This window comes from Aulonocara sp. 'chitande type north' Nkhata Bay, linkage group LG15 (genome assembly GCF_057382095.1).
Source record: "Aulonocara sp. 'chitande type north' Nkhata Bay isolate Kocher_YH1m ecotype deep benthic linkage group LG15, A_spYH_male_GT1.1, whole genome shotgun sequence".
Taxonomy (NCBI): Eukaryota; Metazoa; Chordata; class Actinopteri; order Cichliformes; family Cichlidae; genus Aulonocara; species Aulonocara sp. 'chitande type north' Nkhata Bay.
The window spans coordinates 37,171,773-37,188,892 of NC_141358.1; the positions used below are offsets into that span (position 1 = coordinate 37,171,773).

Consider the following 17,120-nt stretch of genomic DNA (forward strand, 5'->3'; position numbering starts at 1 on the left):
CCTTCATGCTTGGACTAACTTATATGCATCTGAGTCCAACCATTTAACACTGACACGCTGCAGTTCTCAGCCACTCATTCCTCACCCACATTGGCTAATATTTCACTGCCTCTTTAAGTTTTTAAACTCACAGCCCTCCATTTAGCATCCTGACAAAGCAGCTGGCCAGGGCTTTGCAGGGCTCCAAGCAGTACCCGTAATTGAACCGAAAGAAAAAAAAAAGGTAGTGGTGGTGGTGGGGGGACAATATGCAACAAACAATATAGAATGAAGGGTGATAAAATGCAATCTTACTGCCTTATTACCATTTACCAAACCATAGCTGTGCGGGGGTGGAGAATGGTTGAGCGTCTAGACGGAGAGTTGTGATTTAATGGATGAGTCGCATGTCACAAAAATCACTCTTGGTCAACTGTGGCTCTTTGTAAAGTCTGCATAGGTGATGCTGCGTTTAAACTTAGGCCCACCTTCCAAAGTTGCATGTGAAAATTTAAAATTCAAAAGTCTGAAAAATGTGCAAAAATAAAGAAAGCAACAAGCAAATGGAAAAGACTGTAAATCTGAATGTAAATGCAGCATACGAAGCAAAATCTAAGACACCGTTTCTGCGGCTTGCTATTCATTTATGGTGAATACACATATACGCTGTCTTTTTGTTAGGCTTTTCTTTGACTGAATACACAAGGTCATTGGTCATTAGTCCATCGTCCTCCACTGCTCTTTTCTATTTCTCTTTCTTCAGTCTCTTTTATTTCAGCTTTCTGTCATTATCACCTGGCTGCTGACCATCAAAGAGAACATCTCGAGTTTTCTGTCCTTTTCCATTTTGTTTTCTCCCTCCTTTCTTCTCGAGAGCGCCGAGAGCAGCGTCCCTGAGTCATAGGCGACGTACTGACAATGCAGAGCCAGGGAGGGATGACCTTTCGCGCTGTAAAATACATCAATATAGCATTCTTGCTTAAGTGGCTTTTCAGTGCTCGGGAATTAGTTTTCTTACACTCATGCTGTCCTTGACCCTGAGGTCCTCGTGGTTTGTGAGCAGCTCCTCTTCAGGTTTGATTTTCAAGAGGACCTCACTGTTGTGGTAAAATTTGGGGAAAACAAAACAGAAAACTGAGTGATTATTTCATCTGCTCCCACTGACCCCGCCATCACCTCTCGAAGAGTAGGGAGCTTTTCTTTTGTTTCTACTTTTTCCTCCAGATTGTGATGCTTGGCAACGTTGGCTTTAGGTTTCAGCCTTCGTGACCCCTTAAAAGAAAATATTTGCTTGGTAAAAATTTTATTATTTTATTTATTTTTTTGTAAGGATCCTGTGGGCAGGATATACGGTGTCCTGGCATTTTGATTCATTCAAAAGCTGTCTTGGAAGGGACTTTCAGCGACAGCTGGTATAGCACATGGCAGGTACACAAAACACACAGTGAGCACACTGTGTGTAAAAAGTTTGCAAAGTTGCTGTTAGTTGTTAACATTTAAAACAGATGAGTCTAACCGCCTCTGTGTCAGGAGATTTCGCTTTGATATTCTTAAGGTGGTGAATTAACTAGTGCCTGAAAGTCAGGACATGCTCCATTTATGAAGCCGGTTTCTAGGCTGAATAATTACAATTGTGTATGGTATGGAAGAGAGACTACATCTGCTGCTATTACCCTCAAAATGTATCGTTTTAATTGCTAATTACCTGACAGTAGCTTTCCATTATTCATTGCAATTAGCTTTTCCTTGGTGGTCACCTTGTAATCCCACGCTTTGATGACCTTTTATTTCCATCAGCTCCAAGGATGTCGGCAGGTGTTGTCGGGCAGACTGCTTTAATATGGTAATCGCTTAGCACCCATTTACATGGGAAACCATGCTTTGCATCCTTTGCATCATTGCGAAACCTTGAGTGTGCGCAAACCCCTTAAACGCATAACGATCATCTAAAACAATGCCCTTCCCCTCATTGTCAAATGATTAATTAAGTTGTGTCATGTAATTGCCTCAGCTCACTGGCTGCTTTTGAGATCAGTGAAACCCTCGCGTCTCATTTTGCCCATTAAAATAATGATAAGATAGTGTCTATCCAACATCTGCACTGTGTTGACGACCTCCTTAGTATCTTGTCAGAAATAATAGAAGGGCTTTTGAAACGCAATGCTGGCATTGTTGATTTTGCCTTGTCACGAGGCTTAGGCTCTCTTCATTATGTCGCCCTTCAGCAGTGGTACGTATGCAAAACATCTTCTGCATACACATGCTGTCTCTGAGACCGTGTGTATGCGTTCACTGTGGTGTCATAATTTATAACACGGCGTGACTTAATGAAGCCATAAGCCATAATGCATATTCACTAACGTTGTGGGCCGGGCTGGGATGGGCTGTAGTGATAAGGGGCCGGGCTGGGACGGGCTGTAGTGATAAGTGCCCAGCCGATACAAATTTACAGTTAGTGCTGACAGAGGGCACAAACACAAGAGCGCGCATGCATACGCAAACATACACATGCTCACTCTCACAAGTACCAGAGGATTTTGAAGAAGATAGGAATAACTGAACTACCGGCAATTTTTTAACCTATTTTTATTTACTTATTTATTAGTATTTTGTTAGTAAACAGTTAAAGAAATTTTAATAACAAAATAATAACAGCGCCCCAATAGAAATTAAAGAATAAAGTTGGTTTAATAAAGTATAGGAATAGAAAAAATGTAAGAATTAATTTTTGTATCCTGTAATATTTATTTCACTGTACTGAGAAATTAGCAAAATGTAATCGAAGCAAAGCAGTTCTTGTAAAAAAAAAAAAAAAAAAAATATATATATATATATATATATATATATATATATATATATATATATATATATATATATATATATATATATATATATATATATATATATATCAACTTCTGTCTGGTATTTTATGTGTTAAATGAAGGTGTGCAGTATACTGTTTCATCTGAGTGTAAAAATGTAATCTGTTCTGCTAGGCCAGTCCCTTCTCCTCCAATAGCTCCCATTTGTTGGTCCCGGCGCTCTGTGTTGACAGATGATAGCTTGAAGTCGTCTCCTTAGTTTGCCAGCTCTATGTGTCACTTTCAAGTCCCATTAGCCGCTGGGACATGCTGGAGCACCCTCTCGCACACACATACACTATCCCAACCACTGCGTGTCAGTGTCTGCAAACTAACCCTCAAAATATGTTCCTTCCATTCCACATTTTATTCTCCCTTCTCCATTTTTACACTTTGCATACTCGCAGGTGTTTGCTGTGGAAGATATTTTGTTTTAATTCAGCGTGTGCTGCAGTTATCTCTTTTGCTCCCATTCTCTGTGTCTTTCTTTCAGGTTCGAAGCACGGTCAACAGAATCAAGGAGAGGAGAAAAGCGCTTAATTTTTCAGTATGTAATCTTCCATTTTCCTGTGAACAAGTGTGTGTGCACGTCTTTATTCTGTTGTGTGTGTGTGATAAACACTGGTGTGACAGACTCAATTTTCCTTACAGCGTTTGCTTCTCATGAAAAAAAGAAAGAAAAAATTCCTACTACAGCAATGCCACAAAGAGTCTCTGTACATCGGCTCACTAGTCGACAGTCCGTGTTAGATGCCCTTATACATCAAACATACACCCATAATAACCCCCCCCCCCCCCCCTTCCCTGCCCTCCTCACTCTCCCCATTGCAGCACCTTCATCGTAGCAATGTCAAGCTCCACGGTGGGTTACAAGTTTCTAATCCAGGACAAGCCATCCCCTGACATTAAAGTGTCAGGCCAGTATTTATACCTTGGTGGACGCCGTTTGGCTGAAATTGTGGGATGCTGCACGTGTGTCTGTGGTGTGTGTGCGTCTTGGGAGATTATAGCCTAACCAAAGGACATTAAAAGTAGTCACAAGTCTGTAGCACACACAAACATGCACATGTCAGACACGCATACGATTGCAAACCTTAACGCCTTGACAAACTCTCATTAAACTTATACCCAACCTCATCTTCCAATTGCATACACAGGTGCATGTGCATGAAAAGCCTCTGCTCCCATTGGAGCACACCACACAGCACCTTTCTCTGTATTCTAACCCACATATGTGACCCACCTTATAATAAAAAAGGAATGCAATAAATAAGTTGGCTAATTAATGTTTTCTGCATGTCTCCCTGTATGCATGTCTATGCAATGGGGTTGTGTGTTTGGGGGGGTTGGGGGGGACTTGCCTCCTGGTGCAATCTGATATATTGGTTGCTCATGTTATCAGTGAGCCCCCCCCCCATCTACCATCATTTTTACTGCTTCCTCTCCCCTCTGTGGCGGCAATTTTCCAATCCTGCTGGGTTCCGCTATCAGAATGCGTTTTTTAGCCATCACCGCTGCCTGACAGTTTTTAGCTAATGCTATCTTGTGCCATAAATCCTGCTTGAAATACTGTATCTACCTGTCCTTTGGTTAGATAGGAGACATTTGGCTCTAGATGACCGCACATGCTCCTATATATCCCCTTGTTGTAAAACATAGGATTGGGTATTGTGCCTTGCCGGGTGAGGGATAAAGAGGCTTCAGCGTGTTACTGCATATGGGGTCATTTGAAGACAAATGGCTCTTCAGAGATAGAGGGATTTATATGTTGCATTACTCATGAGTGAAGATTTACCCCGAAAAGGATGATTCACAATAAATTCATTTTAGGAATTGAAAGTGGTTATTTAAATAAAAAAAAGACCATTTTAAGCTTTCATTGTCCTCTTATACCTTTATTGTAAAAACATTAAACGTAGCCAGTACTAAGCCGAGTTATGTCAAAGCCACCGCAGTACTGACTTTTGGAATATGCCTTCATCTCTAGGCTGATGTAGTGTCTCTAAACAGTGCAAAGGGTATAAATGCACAGTATTCTGCCAAAACCTTGATCCACCCATCATTTCTTTATATTTTGCTAGGAAAAGGGGAAATATGTATAGAGATTTCTTGAAATATGCAAAAATAAATGGAATAAAGTATATAAGGCAAAAACAGAGTTTGAAAGTGCATATTTGGTTTCACTATCTTTACTCTTCAACGCAGCCTGAACTCTCACAAGCAAGCTTGTCATTTCTTATGCTTTTACTGCACTGGCATTGTGTTTCTTATGCTAAACAGTGAAGCTGTTGCCAATCACACCTTTCCAGATTATGTAACTGTACTTTTCTGTGTTTAGAATTCCATGAATGGTGGCACAGTCTCTACCACCACCAGTTGAAATTCAGCCTCAAACCATGACAGAGCCTCCACCGTGTTTTATACCTCCCTGTTTATTTCTGCCATACATATTGATGACTATTTGAACCCACAATTTAAAATTTGGATTCATCAGCCAGCTTTATCTTGTGTAATACTTCTTAATAGTGGTTTCGTCACAGTCAATTTTCTAGTAAGACCATGTCTGATGAGGCTTCAGCAAACAGGAGAGCAGGAGATAAAGGACCATATGTATCTCTTAGAGCCTATGTGAGGGCTTTGCTGGATTTTTTTCTCTATTTCTTAAATAATTTATAGCTTAATGTATCATCCAATCTATTATTTTTTTCAGGGGAGAAAAAACCCGCACCAATGATATAAAAGTCTCAAAAACCCACAAAACCCGTATATGATATATTAGGCATTAAGGGGCTAAGGACATAATGTTCATGCTTTCATCAGCTGTAGATAGTGTTTTAGGCCTGCCACTTGTGACCCCCACCAGTCTAGTTTCCTCAAGGACACACTGCATACTGTGCTAAGATATGCGAAGTGTTTGGCTAATAGCTCTCTTAGAATTTGCCATAGTATTTCTTGGTATTTTCCATTTCATTTAGAGAAATTGGAACATTTTTGTTCCTGCTGCCAGTAAGTATTTAAGTTATTTTTATTTACTAGTATTTTTCTTCCTGTTATGTGTAGACACATCACTGGTTCATCATTTCAGGTGCTTCAAATGTTTTTTTTGGAATACTTTATTGATTCATACGTCAGTGTTCAGTGGAAATGAGTGTTGGCTGAAACCTTTAGACAGTACTGTATGACAGTCTGGCACAAACACATCATTTTTCCCTGGTGTTGCAATATTTAACTTTAAAAGTCGTTGGTCTTGCTATAGTCTGCTATCGTTGAAGAATTTGCAGGTGGCTAGATTTATAACGACCGATTAATCTGCTATACATGGCTGTGAACTGTGGGAGAAAGCTGGAGCACATGGAGAAAAACCACACAAGCACAGGGAGAACCACCTACTTTGACAGCTTCTTGTATAAATTCCACCAAACCTAATCACACACTATCCCCTCTTTAATTCCACACCACTGCTGACCTCTTTAGCCCTTTTCCTCTACTTGGGTGTGGATCTCAAACAGCGTTGTTTTCTTGTTTGACCCCAGGGAGCACAGTTTTATACACACACACATACACACAGTCACTTTGAACAGTGTCGCCTGTCTGTTTGATACCTCGTACCTCTTGACCCACCCTGACCTTCTTGTACACTCACAGCCAGATTGCTTTGTGAAATAAAGCTGTCAGTTGTAGGACCCAAATAAAAAACAACCCCCCCCTTAGTGCTCCGTGCCCCTGACATCACTGAAATATAGATATAAATTGGAAGTGGATTAGTTTTTTTGATCTTAATTCAAGTTTTGACAAGACATAGGAAGCTACATGTAGAAGTTACAATTTAAAAGAAAAAAAAAAAGGGACTAGAATTTGGTGTTGGTGTTTCCTTTCTTGTCTTTATCTGGTAGCACAAAAATATGTGTTGCTCAAAATACTTTTAATAAAATGCCATTTATTTATGTTGCTGGTTAAAGTGACTGACAATGACATGTCGCAGTGCATGCATTTGCCTTTTTCTATTTGCAGTAAGACAGAAGAGCAGGGTATAAAAGACATTCCAGTCTGATATAGTACAGTACAAGACTTAGGAAACCCTGGAACCTTGTCATTGGCCTCCTTGACCCCACAACTCCAATTGAGAGCTGTGCAAATAAGTGGGTTTTGTGTGATTGCAGTTTATTTTGGTCTGGATGGAAGATGCATGTGCATGGTGTAAAACAAAGAGCTCTTTCACTTACTTTTCTGCATCAGCTGCTCTAGCTTGCTGGCCACACTGTGTGAAGAATAACACAGTACGTAACAATAGCCTATATGATTTTTCGAAATCGTGATGAGGGGTAATCAAGGGAAAAAAGGCATAATTTAACATGAAATATCTACCACTCGTCCATCTGAGTTTAGTACACATTTCCTAATATATGTTTATGTATTTATTTTCCAGTTTTTCTTGAAAGTACTGTTAAAGTACCTTTCTTTAACATTTTAAATGCATAAGAGTGCCAAGTGGAATAGATACAGAAGGCAGCAACATAAGAATGATGATAATTGTATATATAACTAATTTGTATCACTAATGGGCAATTAATAAGCTGCTGATGATACTGCTTTCTTATATCTTATAGAACTGTGCCAGTTCCCGACCATCCAGTTCAGTTACCAACTCTCGTCCTGTCAGTTTCCCACTTGGAACAACTCCAAGCCAGGAAGAGGAAGGCTATGCTTGCAGCACCACGCTAGGCCCGGCAATGCAGGAAGAGAACAGCCAAGGTGAGCTCTGACTCCAGTGTCATGCAACTGTAAGTGGAGTTCACAATCCTGGAAAAGTAAAAAATGAAAGAAGTTGTAATGTCCAAAAATCACAGTGAAGCAGTGATTGATTTCTGTCCAGTGATAAACATTGAAGACCAATCATGGTGCATGTATAGTTGGCAGTCATGAAGGAAACTTTCTATTGTTTCTTCTGATTAACTAAAAAATTCATTTAAAAAAGACTTTTGTCTCAATTTAACCCTTTAAAGCCGGTCGGAACAGACACGCTCCATTTTGCATAACTATTTTTAAATCCCGGTAGCACTGCAACCACGTAAGCTAGCGCAATAATTTTTTTTGCATATGAAACCGGAGGAGTTGTACTTACATCTTATGCCATCAGCTTGTCCTAGGTCACAGTTTCCTTCCACATATAGCTTTGCAAAAACTGCATAAAAAGCACTTGCAGCAACAAAAACACAATATTCCAGAAACACGCTTTGCCGATCCGATCAGCTGTTTGTAACACTTCCTACGTCCATCAGCGTGAACTGTCGCATGTCTGCCATGAGCTGCCCGAAACCAGAAGTGACGTCATTTTGTGGAAATGTAGTTTTTTACGATCGGGGCCTTATGAGCCTATACTTGTGTTTTTAAAAGTTATGTTTGAGTTTATGACTTTCTGTGTCGGTTCTGGGATGCTGGGGACTCATATTGCACTGCTGGAAATAGTTTATTTTGATGCATATGCTGTTATTTTGCAAATTTGCATTATAATATTTATTTTCGTTTTTCCTGCAGTATATGAAAATTGGTGTATTTCAAAAATAAAACTATGAAGACACTTAAAATAAATTTCCTGTGGTGGGAAACTAGTTTGTGCAACTTTTTTGTATTTACAGTTTTGAGGGATAAGCCTCTTAAATTTCTCTAACTAGAAATATATGTTAAAAAAACAAAAACGATTTTCAATTTTTTTGTAGTTTATTGCACTTTTTTGCAATTTATGTAATTACTATGCACTTAATGCATACATATTATTAAAGTTTGGGCTATAATGGTTGTATTAATCAGAAAGTCGGTGGTTCGATCCCAGGCTGCCTCCTGGCTGCATGCCAAATATCCTTGGGCAAGATACTAACCCCGTGTTTGCCTACTGGTGGTGGTCAGAGGGCCCGGTGGCGCCTGTGTCCGACAGCCTCGCCTCTGTCAGTGCGCCCCAGGGCAGCTGTGGCTACAATGTAGCTTGCCATCGCCAGTGTGTGAATGTGTGTGTGAATGGGTGAATGACTGAATGTAGTGTGAAGTGCTTTGGGGTCCTTAGGGACTAGAAAAGCGCTATACAAATGCAGGCCATATTGATGTATAGCAACTTGAAATGCTCCCAAAATGGCTCCACAGCATGTAAAAATATAATATAAGCTCTGGTGGACTTGGTTCTATGGTAGGTCTTAAAGGGTTAAACAGTAAAAGGGCCACATTTCCAGCATAATGATTCCACCTAGAGAAATGTAAAGCAGTTACTGTATTGTATTGCTTTAAATAGTAATATTTGTCTTTTCTTGTATCACTTTAAAATGTAATACAGTTGCCCTTTTGTTTGGCAGTTGAAAAAAAGCAAAGCCTTCTCTGATTCAGTTTTCCACACAATCTTTTCTAGTTCTGCTCAAAAGATGTGCAATAGCATGCAGTCTTTGGAGCTAAACATAATAGCAGGTCACAATATTGCTTGCTAATTTGATTATTCTGCTGGCCTTACTTCTCAAAAAGCACAACCAACCCACCATCACTTAAAGGAACAAGGAAGGTCACCTATTCTGTGATTTCTTTAAAAAAGTATTATTATTTTTGTTATTTGAATGAAATTTTCATTTCTTTAGAATAGCTGAAATATTTTCTTGGTCGTGTGTCTTTGTACTTCATCTTTTTAAGACGGCAGCACCTGTAGCCTTGGTTGTTGAAATTTTCTGCTCAGCAGTAGAAGTTTTCAAGTGAAGGACTTTAATTTTCACTGAACACTTCAGTACAAGAATAGAAGAAGCTTTTTGAAAGATTTTCTTTAAGGAAGCAGTGAGAGTGATTGTTTAGAGGGGGAAGGGTTGCAAAATAGGCAGCCAAAAGATGTGAAGATGGGGTGTTATTGAATACGAGACTAAAGGTTTATTTTCTGTGCACAGATTATAAATTAAAAACAAAACTAATAAAACACCAAATTCGTGGGGTGCAACAGCCATCCAATCAGTTTCGTCTTCATTATGGTATGGAATCTATGCATGCAGTTCAAATTAAAATGCTTTTCCATGGTTTTTTTAAGGGGCATTGGGAACAACGCTGCACTCTTAACCCATTATTACCAACACCCCTGATCAGTGTCCAGTTGAATTGATTACATATTGCATTGGGTCTGAAAGCCACATGAATTCATTGATGAGTAATTGATGAAAAATTTCAGATTCACATTTGCAAAGAAACAAAAGGCACTTTAAGTTTTGAGAGTCTCGCATATCATCATAGTGTCTACTACAAGAAAAATAATGCCATCTCTATACTAGTGCGACACCATCCCTGGGAGTGTACCTCATGCCTTTGATTCATATCATATTATTTTGAAGAAGAATACAATGACCTCAGTGCATATATTGAAACTTGGACATCACTATACTTGGACCTGGATTATAGGTCTGAAGGTTTGGTGTTGCAACTTGTGCGATCCCATGCAAGATGATCTGTAAGGCAAGGCAAGGCAAGTTTATTTGTATAGCACAATTCAACAACAAGGTGATTCAAAGTGCTTTACAGAGACATTAGAAACAAGAACAAATAAAAAGCATGATTTAAAATTGATTAAAACAAGCAAATAAACTAACTAACTAATTAACAAACAAACAAACAAACAAAACAGTATATAAAATCAAAACAGATAAAATCAGAACAGTAGATAAAATCAGTAGTTAAATGTAAGTTTTGAAATTTAAGCTTAAAGTGTGGATTTGGTGCTTTATTCAAATGCAGCTGAGAACAGGTGAGTCTTCAACCTGGATTTAAATAAACTGAGTGTTTCAGCTGATCTGAGGCTTTCTGGGAGTTTGTTCCAGATATAAGGAGCATAAAAGCTGAATGCAGCTTCTCCGTGTCTGGTTCTGACTCTGGGAACTGATAAAAGACCGGATCCAGATGACCTGAGGGATCTGGAAGGTTCATACTGGGTCAGGAGGTCATTGATGTATTTTGGTCCTAAACCATTCAGAGCTTTATAGACCAGCATCAGAACTTTAAAGTCTATCCTCTGACGGACAGGCAGCCAGTGTAAGGACCTCAGAGCTGGACTGATGTGGTCCACTTTTTTGGTCTTAGTGAGGACTCGAGCAGCAGAGTTCTGAATGAGCTGTAGTTGTCTGACTGATTTTTTAGGTAGACCTGTAAAGATGCTGTTACAGTAATCAAGCCTACTAAAGATGAATGCATGGACTAGTTTTTCCAGGTCCTGTTGAGACATCAGATCTTTTATCCTTGATATATTCTTGAGGTGATAGTAAGCTGACTTTGTTATTGTCTTAATGTGTTTTTCTAAGTTTAGGTCTGCATCCATCACTACACCCAAATTTCTCGCCTGGTTTGTGGTTTTTAGATGTATAGATTGAAGTTCTCTGGTGACCTGTAATCGTTTTTCTTTGGCGCCAAAGACTATTACCTCAGTTTTGTTTTTGTTTAGCTGGAGAAAATTGTGGCACAACCAGTCATTGATTTCCTCAATGCATTTACCAAGAGCCTGTACAGGGCCTCGGTCTCCTGGTGACATTGTGATATATATTTGTGTGTCATCTGCATAGCTGTGATAGTTTATTTTGTTGTTGTTTATAATCTGTGCCAGTGGGAGCATGTAGATGTTAAACAGAAGGGGTCCCAAGATGGAACCTTGGGGAACTCCACATGTGATACTTGTCTGCTCAGATGTGAAGTTACCTATTGATACAAAGTATTTCCTGTTTTCTAAGTATGTTTTGAACCAGTTTAAGATAAGAGATAAGATAAGATAGAACTTTATTAATCCCTCGGGTGGGTTCCTCTGGGAAATTCGATTTCCAAAAAAGCACAGCACCGACAGAAGTTACAGAGTTATACACACACACATATATATAAATACAGAGACAATATAAATAAAATATACGAAGGGGATAAATAGAATAAATAGGAATAAAAATAAAAATACAAGTGAATTGCACATTTCAAGTATTGAGTCTATTGCACCGTTGACTATTTACAAAAGTATTGCACAAAAGGTATTGCACAGTGAGGTGAAGAGGCACTACAGCTTAGTTGTTCCCTCCTTTGTCCTCCTGTTTCCCCTCCCTCTCCCCTCCAGAGAGGAGTTAAACAGTCTGATGGCGTGTGGGACAAAGGAGTTTTTAAGTCTGTTAGTTCTTGTCTTTGGGAGAAGCAACCTGTCACTGAACAGACTCTTCTGGTTGTTAATGGCCGTGTGCAGAGGATGCCTGGCATTGTCCATAATGTCCATCAGTTTCTTTAATGTACTTTTCTCTGCCACTGTCACCAGAGTGTCCAGCTTCATGCCGACCACAGAGCTAGCCCTCCTGATCAGTTTCTCCAGCCTGGATGAGTCCTTCTTTGCTGTGCTGCTCCCCCAGCACACCACAGCATAGAAAAGTACTCCAGCAACCACCGACTGGTAAAACATCCTCAGGAGCTTCCTGCAGATGTTAAAAGACCTCAGCCTCCTGAGGAGGCTCCTTAGTACAGTTCCTGAAAGACCTGTCCAGTTCTCCAGTCGTTTGAGTAATATGTTGTGGTCAACTGTATCAAATGCTGCACTGAGATCCAGTAAAACTAGGACTGACATTTTTCCACTGTCTGTATTCAGACATATGTCATTAAACACTTTGGTCAGAGCAGTTTCAGTGCTGTGGTTCTGTCTAAAACCTGACTGGAAGGCATCGTAGCAATTATTCTGTTTTAAGAAGTAACTGAGCTGTTGAGAAACTGCTTTTTCAATGATCTAGTTCTGATTGCAGCAGTGTAAGTATATTCCCCCACTAGCATATCTGCAAGGCATTACCGCAAAGCGTTCTCAATCTGAGAGTAGCGGCTGGCCCTATTGAGTGAAATCAGACATCTAAAGTATTCTGTTAAACTTTAACACTAACCAGACACCCTGGATTCAATCTAGCTGCCTGACCCATGCTGCACTCAGCAGGGTTGAAACTCCTTTTATTGTTGAAAAGATCGGCGATACCAGTTTCAAAGAAGGCTAAGAAAGCGGTAAAGGTCAATCTCAGGTTTCACTCTGTCATTTTTATTCTTTTTTCTCACTTTCTTTTACTGTTTACTAAAAAGTAAACAGTATTGAAGCCAACAGTTTAAGACCTTTGAATGTACTTATATGGGAATATATTTGTGAATAATTATGTATTTGACATGGCATGGACTCTACCAGTTAGAAGCAAAACTGATAACTTGACAATCTTTAGAAGAACTTCTACAATCTCTACAAGACAGCCTTCTTTTAAAAGTGCTTTCTTCTATTTGGAGGCTTAGGATAACAAAATCACCAAAACTCCACAGGTCATCGATTTCTACTTATGCCCAAATAAAAAAGTTTAAATTTGTAATAATTTAATTCTGAAAAGTAAACTTTCATATATTCTATATTTATTAGATATAAAGTGGAACATTTCAGACAGTTCAGACAGATTATAGGTTTTTTTATATTCAAAAATCAACTATCATTTTTTATTATGCTTTCTGAAACAGGTCTCTCTTGTAAATTTGTGTCAGCCCCACAAAATCCAGAGCCTTAAGGGACTCAGGTCAAATCTCATCCACCCCAATGACTCAGCCACCAGATTTTTTTTAACTATCTCATTGACCTCAGCCACAGTAATGGGTGAGCCACCCCCCTCATCTCTAGACTTTTAGACTTTGCTGGAGCCATATGATTCTTAAAATCCTCCAGGCACCTTCCAGACTAGGTCCTCTGCAAGATGCTCCCAGTGCACCTGCACTATACACCAGGCCTGTACAGCATCGTTCCCCGCCACCTGATCCAACTCACCACCAGGTGGTGATCAGTGGAAGCTCTTCGCTTCAGCTGAATATCCAAGACATAAAACTGTAGAACTGATGATACAATTACAAAATTATTTATTGAACTGTAGTCCAGATTATCCTGTTGCCAGGACCGAGCATTGTATTATCGGCAAACTTTCATGGGACAAAAGCCTAATAACAGAAGGGCTTTGCACTGTTATTTCCCATGTAGTACGTGAACATGACAGTGGAGTCTGCGGATGGGGCACCTTCCAGTGACCCACCCAAGGACTCATGAAAAGGCCAGTACCTTTGAGTTGTCAGTCAAGGCCCCTTCCCCAACCAAAATGTATCAACTGGGGTCATTTTGTGCATTGGAAATATCTGAATTAGGCAGATTTTTCCATTTAGAATAGAGCAGAGGTCGGTAACCTTTCTGATGATGAGTGCCATCTAAAATCTCGTCAGAAGTCAATGTGCCATATGATTGCATTAGCAATAAATTTAATAACGCTCTATACTAACAGTTACACACTATATAGAACAACTTTATAGAATTATTTTTCTTCGCAGATGTTGGCAGCTATCAGGAAATAGTTATAAGCTATATTTGAAACACACAAAAAAGACACTTTTTATCCATAACAAGAACTCCATAACAGCAAATGAACTGTACAACAGAAAATACAAATGCTATTTATGGTCTCCTCACAACAATGATAAGAAAAATAAACTGGGCCAATATGGCATGTTTGTTGATACAGAGATACACATGTTAATGTGATCTCTGGTCTCCCACTCAGAGACACAGGTCTCTGAGTGTCCAGCCTTCAGACGGTTACCTGAGGACGCCCTTCGTCTGAGAGAAAATCTGCTCACACAGTTCTGAGCCAAATGTCAATAAGGCTTCTGCAATGTTCTGAAGACAGTTAAACTTTACAGGTAGTGATGTCCAGCAGGTGAAAATGCAGCTCCATGAACACGCACAGCTATGGATTCCAGCTGCAACCTTTGACCCCCACAGACTCGAGCTTTTCAGTTCAATCAACTGCATTTCGATGTCCTCTGTGTCCAGCCAGTTAATGCGAGACAAACCCAGACTGCTCATTAAAACTGGTTCTGGTTTGATCAGAAAATAAAAACATTGGTCCATACACCTGAAAGTCCCGAAAACGCACTGTGAATTCTGCCTCAAGTCTACGGATGTATCCGTGTATTTCCGCGGTGCTGATGCTGCGTTGAGCGGACAGCTCATGATGCATTTGAAGTGTCAGAATGTGGAAATTTCAACATTGCTTGAAAAAACTGCCAGCTAGCAACATCCCTCCCACCGGTAGGCTAAGTTATTTTTAGCCAATTACAAGTTGAATCTGGTAGTTGGGGTTGTTAGCTAAGATACTGTCATTAAGAAGCTGCACAACTAATGTGTGTATGCGAGCTAATTTGCGATGTGTACCGCTGGCCCGGCCATTTATTTTTTAATGCACCTTCTCAGATTAATTCACTGCGTGTCGGGCTCGTGCCATCAGTTAACCCTTAGCGTGCCAATGGTTGCTGACCCCTGGAATAGAGTACACTCTTTATATAACCTGTATCCTAATGGATTCTCATATTATTAGGATAGTAGTAGAATATAAGTCTGTACAGATATATTTAGAATAAGTAAACAATGCCTTGTTGATTTACTTGAAGAGGCTCCTTATGATTTTCTTTAATCCAGTGACATCTAAATGTTTGCTTTAGTAGAAAGAAGTGAATTAAAGGAAACTGGTTTTGTTCACAAGTTTTATTGGCAAAAAATGCAAAATTGTGTCAAATTTGATTGCTGACCTAAAAATAGGAAAGAATCTTTCACCTTTATTTACTTATTGTTAATTGTTAGCCTCATGATTTATGATCTGTATTAGAAAATGTCCATCAGCGAATTAGTCCTTTTGTCGCTAACCATGTGTCGTTAGAGGACGTAGGACAATCGAGCATCATATTACAATCTAGGTCTTGAGTAGATAAATATTATGTGGGTAAGAGTTTATGACACTTACAATAATGATATTCACATTTGAAAAGTACATATGCTGTGAGTTATTGCTCCTTGTTGCTGTTCTGTGCACCTCTCAAACTGTGATTTATAGCATTTCCTTTGCAGCTGATCTACATGATCCTCAGCAGTATTGCCGCGTCTCTTATTCATATGGGGCACAGTATATACAGTCTATATGCCACAGTTACATGACTGAACCTGCCATGCACCAAGACAAATTAAACTGAGCAGGAAAAAATAATGTTTTTGATGTAACACAACTGTAGAAATAATGGAGTGTCAGATATTATTACTTAGACCATTTGGTGCTCTTCCAATTTGCTGCTGTGCTATGAAGTCCACTGCAAATGCAATCACCTGCATGTGATTTATTGGGACTTGGGTTGTTGGCCAAGAACTCATACACCACTACATTGCTATTATTTTCTTGCTGTAACTTCTATTATTACTGTTCTAACACAGAGTGTGTGATGCTGTGAAAACACTAATATAGTAGTTGATCCATTTCTCAGAGTGACAAGCAGGCATTTCTAATGCTTGATTGAATCAGTAATAAATTCACAAAATGACAAAGTAACAACTTTTCAATGATTATGTATTCCATTAAAGTACAAATAACAAACAGATAATGTTCTTTTTTCTAACAATAACCATTGGATCTGCTGAGTGATACTGGTATCTTACATATACTGAACAAAAATAAAAATGCAACACTTTTGTTTTTGCTCCCATTCCCCATGGGATGGACGTAGAGACCTAAAATTCATTCCAGATACACAATATAACCATCCCTCCCAAACAGTGGTCACAAATCAGTCCAAATGTGTGGTAGTGGGGACATCTGCCATATTGAGATAATCCATCCCACCTCACAGGTGTGCCACATCAGGATGCTGATCTGACATCATGAGTAGTGCACAGGTGTACCTCAGACTGCCCACAACAAAAGGCCACCCTGGAATGTGCAGTTTTGTCTCACAGCAAAATGCCACAGATGCCACAAGCAATGAGGGAGCGTGCAATTGGCATGCTGACAGCAGGAATGTCAACCAGATCTGTCACCCGTGCATTGAATGTTCATTTCTCAACCATAAGCCGTCTCCACAGGTGTTTCAGAGAATATGGCAGCACATCCAACCGGCCTCACAACCGCAGACCTCGTGTATCCACACCAGCCCAGGACCTCCACATCCAGCAGGTTCACCTCCAAGATCGTCTGAGACCAGCCACCCAGACAGCTGCTGCAACAATTGGTTTGCACAACCAAACAATTTCTGCACAAACTGTCAGAAACCGTCTCAGGGACGCTCAACTGCATGCCCGTCGTCCTCATCGGGGTCTTGACCTGACTCCAGCTCATCGCCGTAACAGACTTGTGTGGGCAAATGCTCACATTCGATGGCGTCTGGCACGTTGGAGAGGTGTGCGCTTCACGGATGAATCATGGTTCACATTGTTCA

General features: G+C 39.8%; 1 protein-coding gene across 1 annotated transcript in view; it reads left to right on the plus strand.

Moving 5' to 3' along the window:
- LOC147313580 (adhesion G protein-coupled receptor D2) overlaps nucleotides 1–17,120 on the plus strand; it is a 91,995-nt gene that overhangs the window by 38,274 nt on the left and 36,601 nt on the right. Inside the window, exons 22-23 of the mRNA XM_086263254.1 lie at nucleotides 3,334–3,387; nucleotides 7,448–7,592. Coding sequence (XP_086119380.1) covers nucleotides 3,334–3,387; nucleotides 7,448–7,592 — 199 coding nt within the window. The remainder of the gene's footprint in view (nucleotides 1–3,333; nucleotides 3,388–7,447; nucleotides 7,593–17,120) is intronic.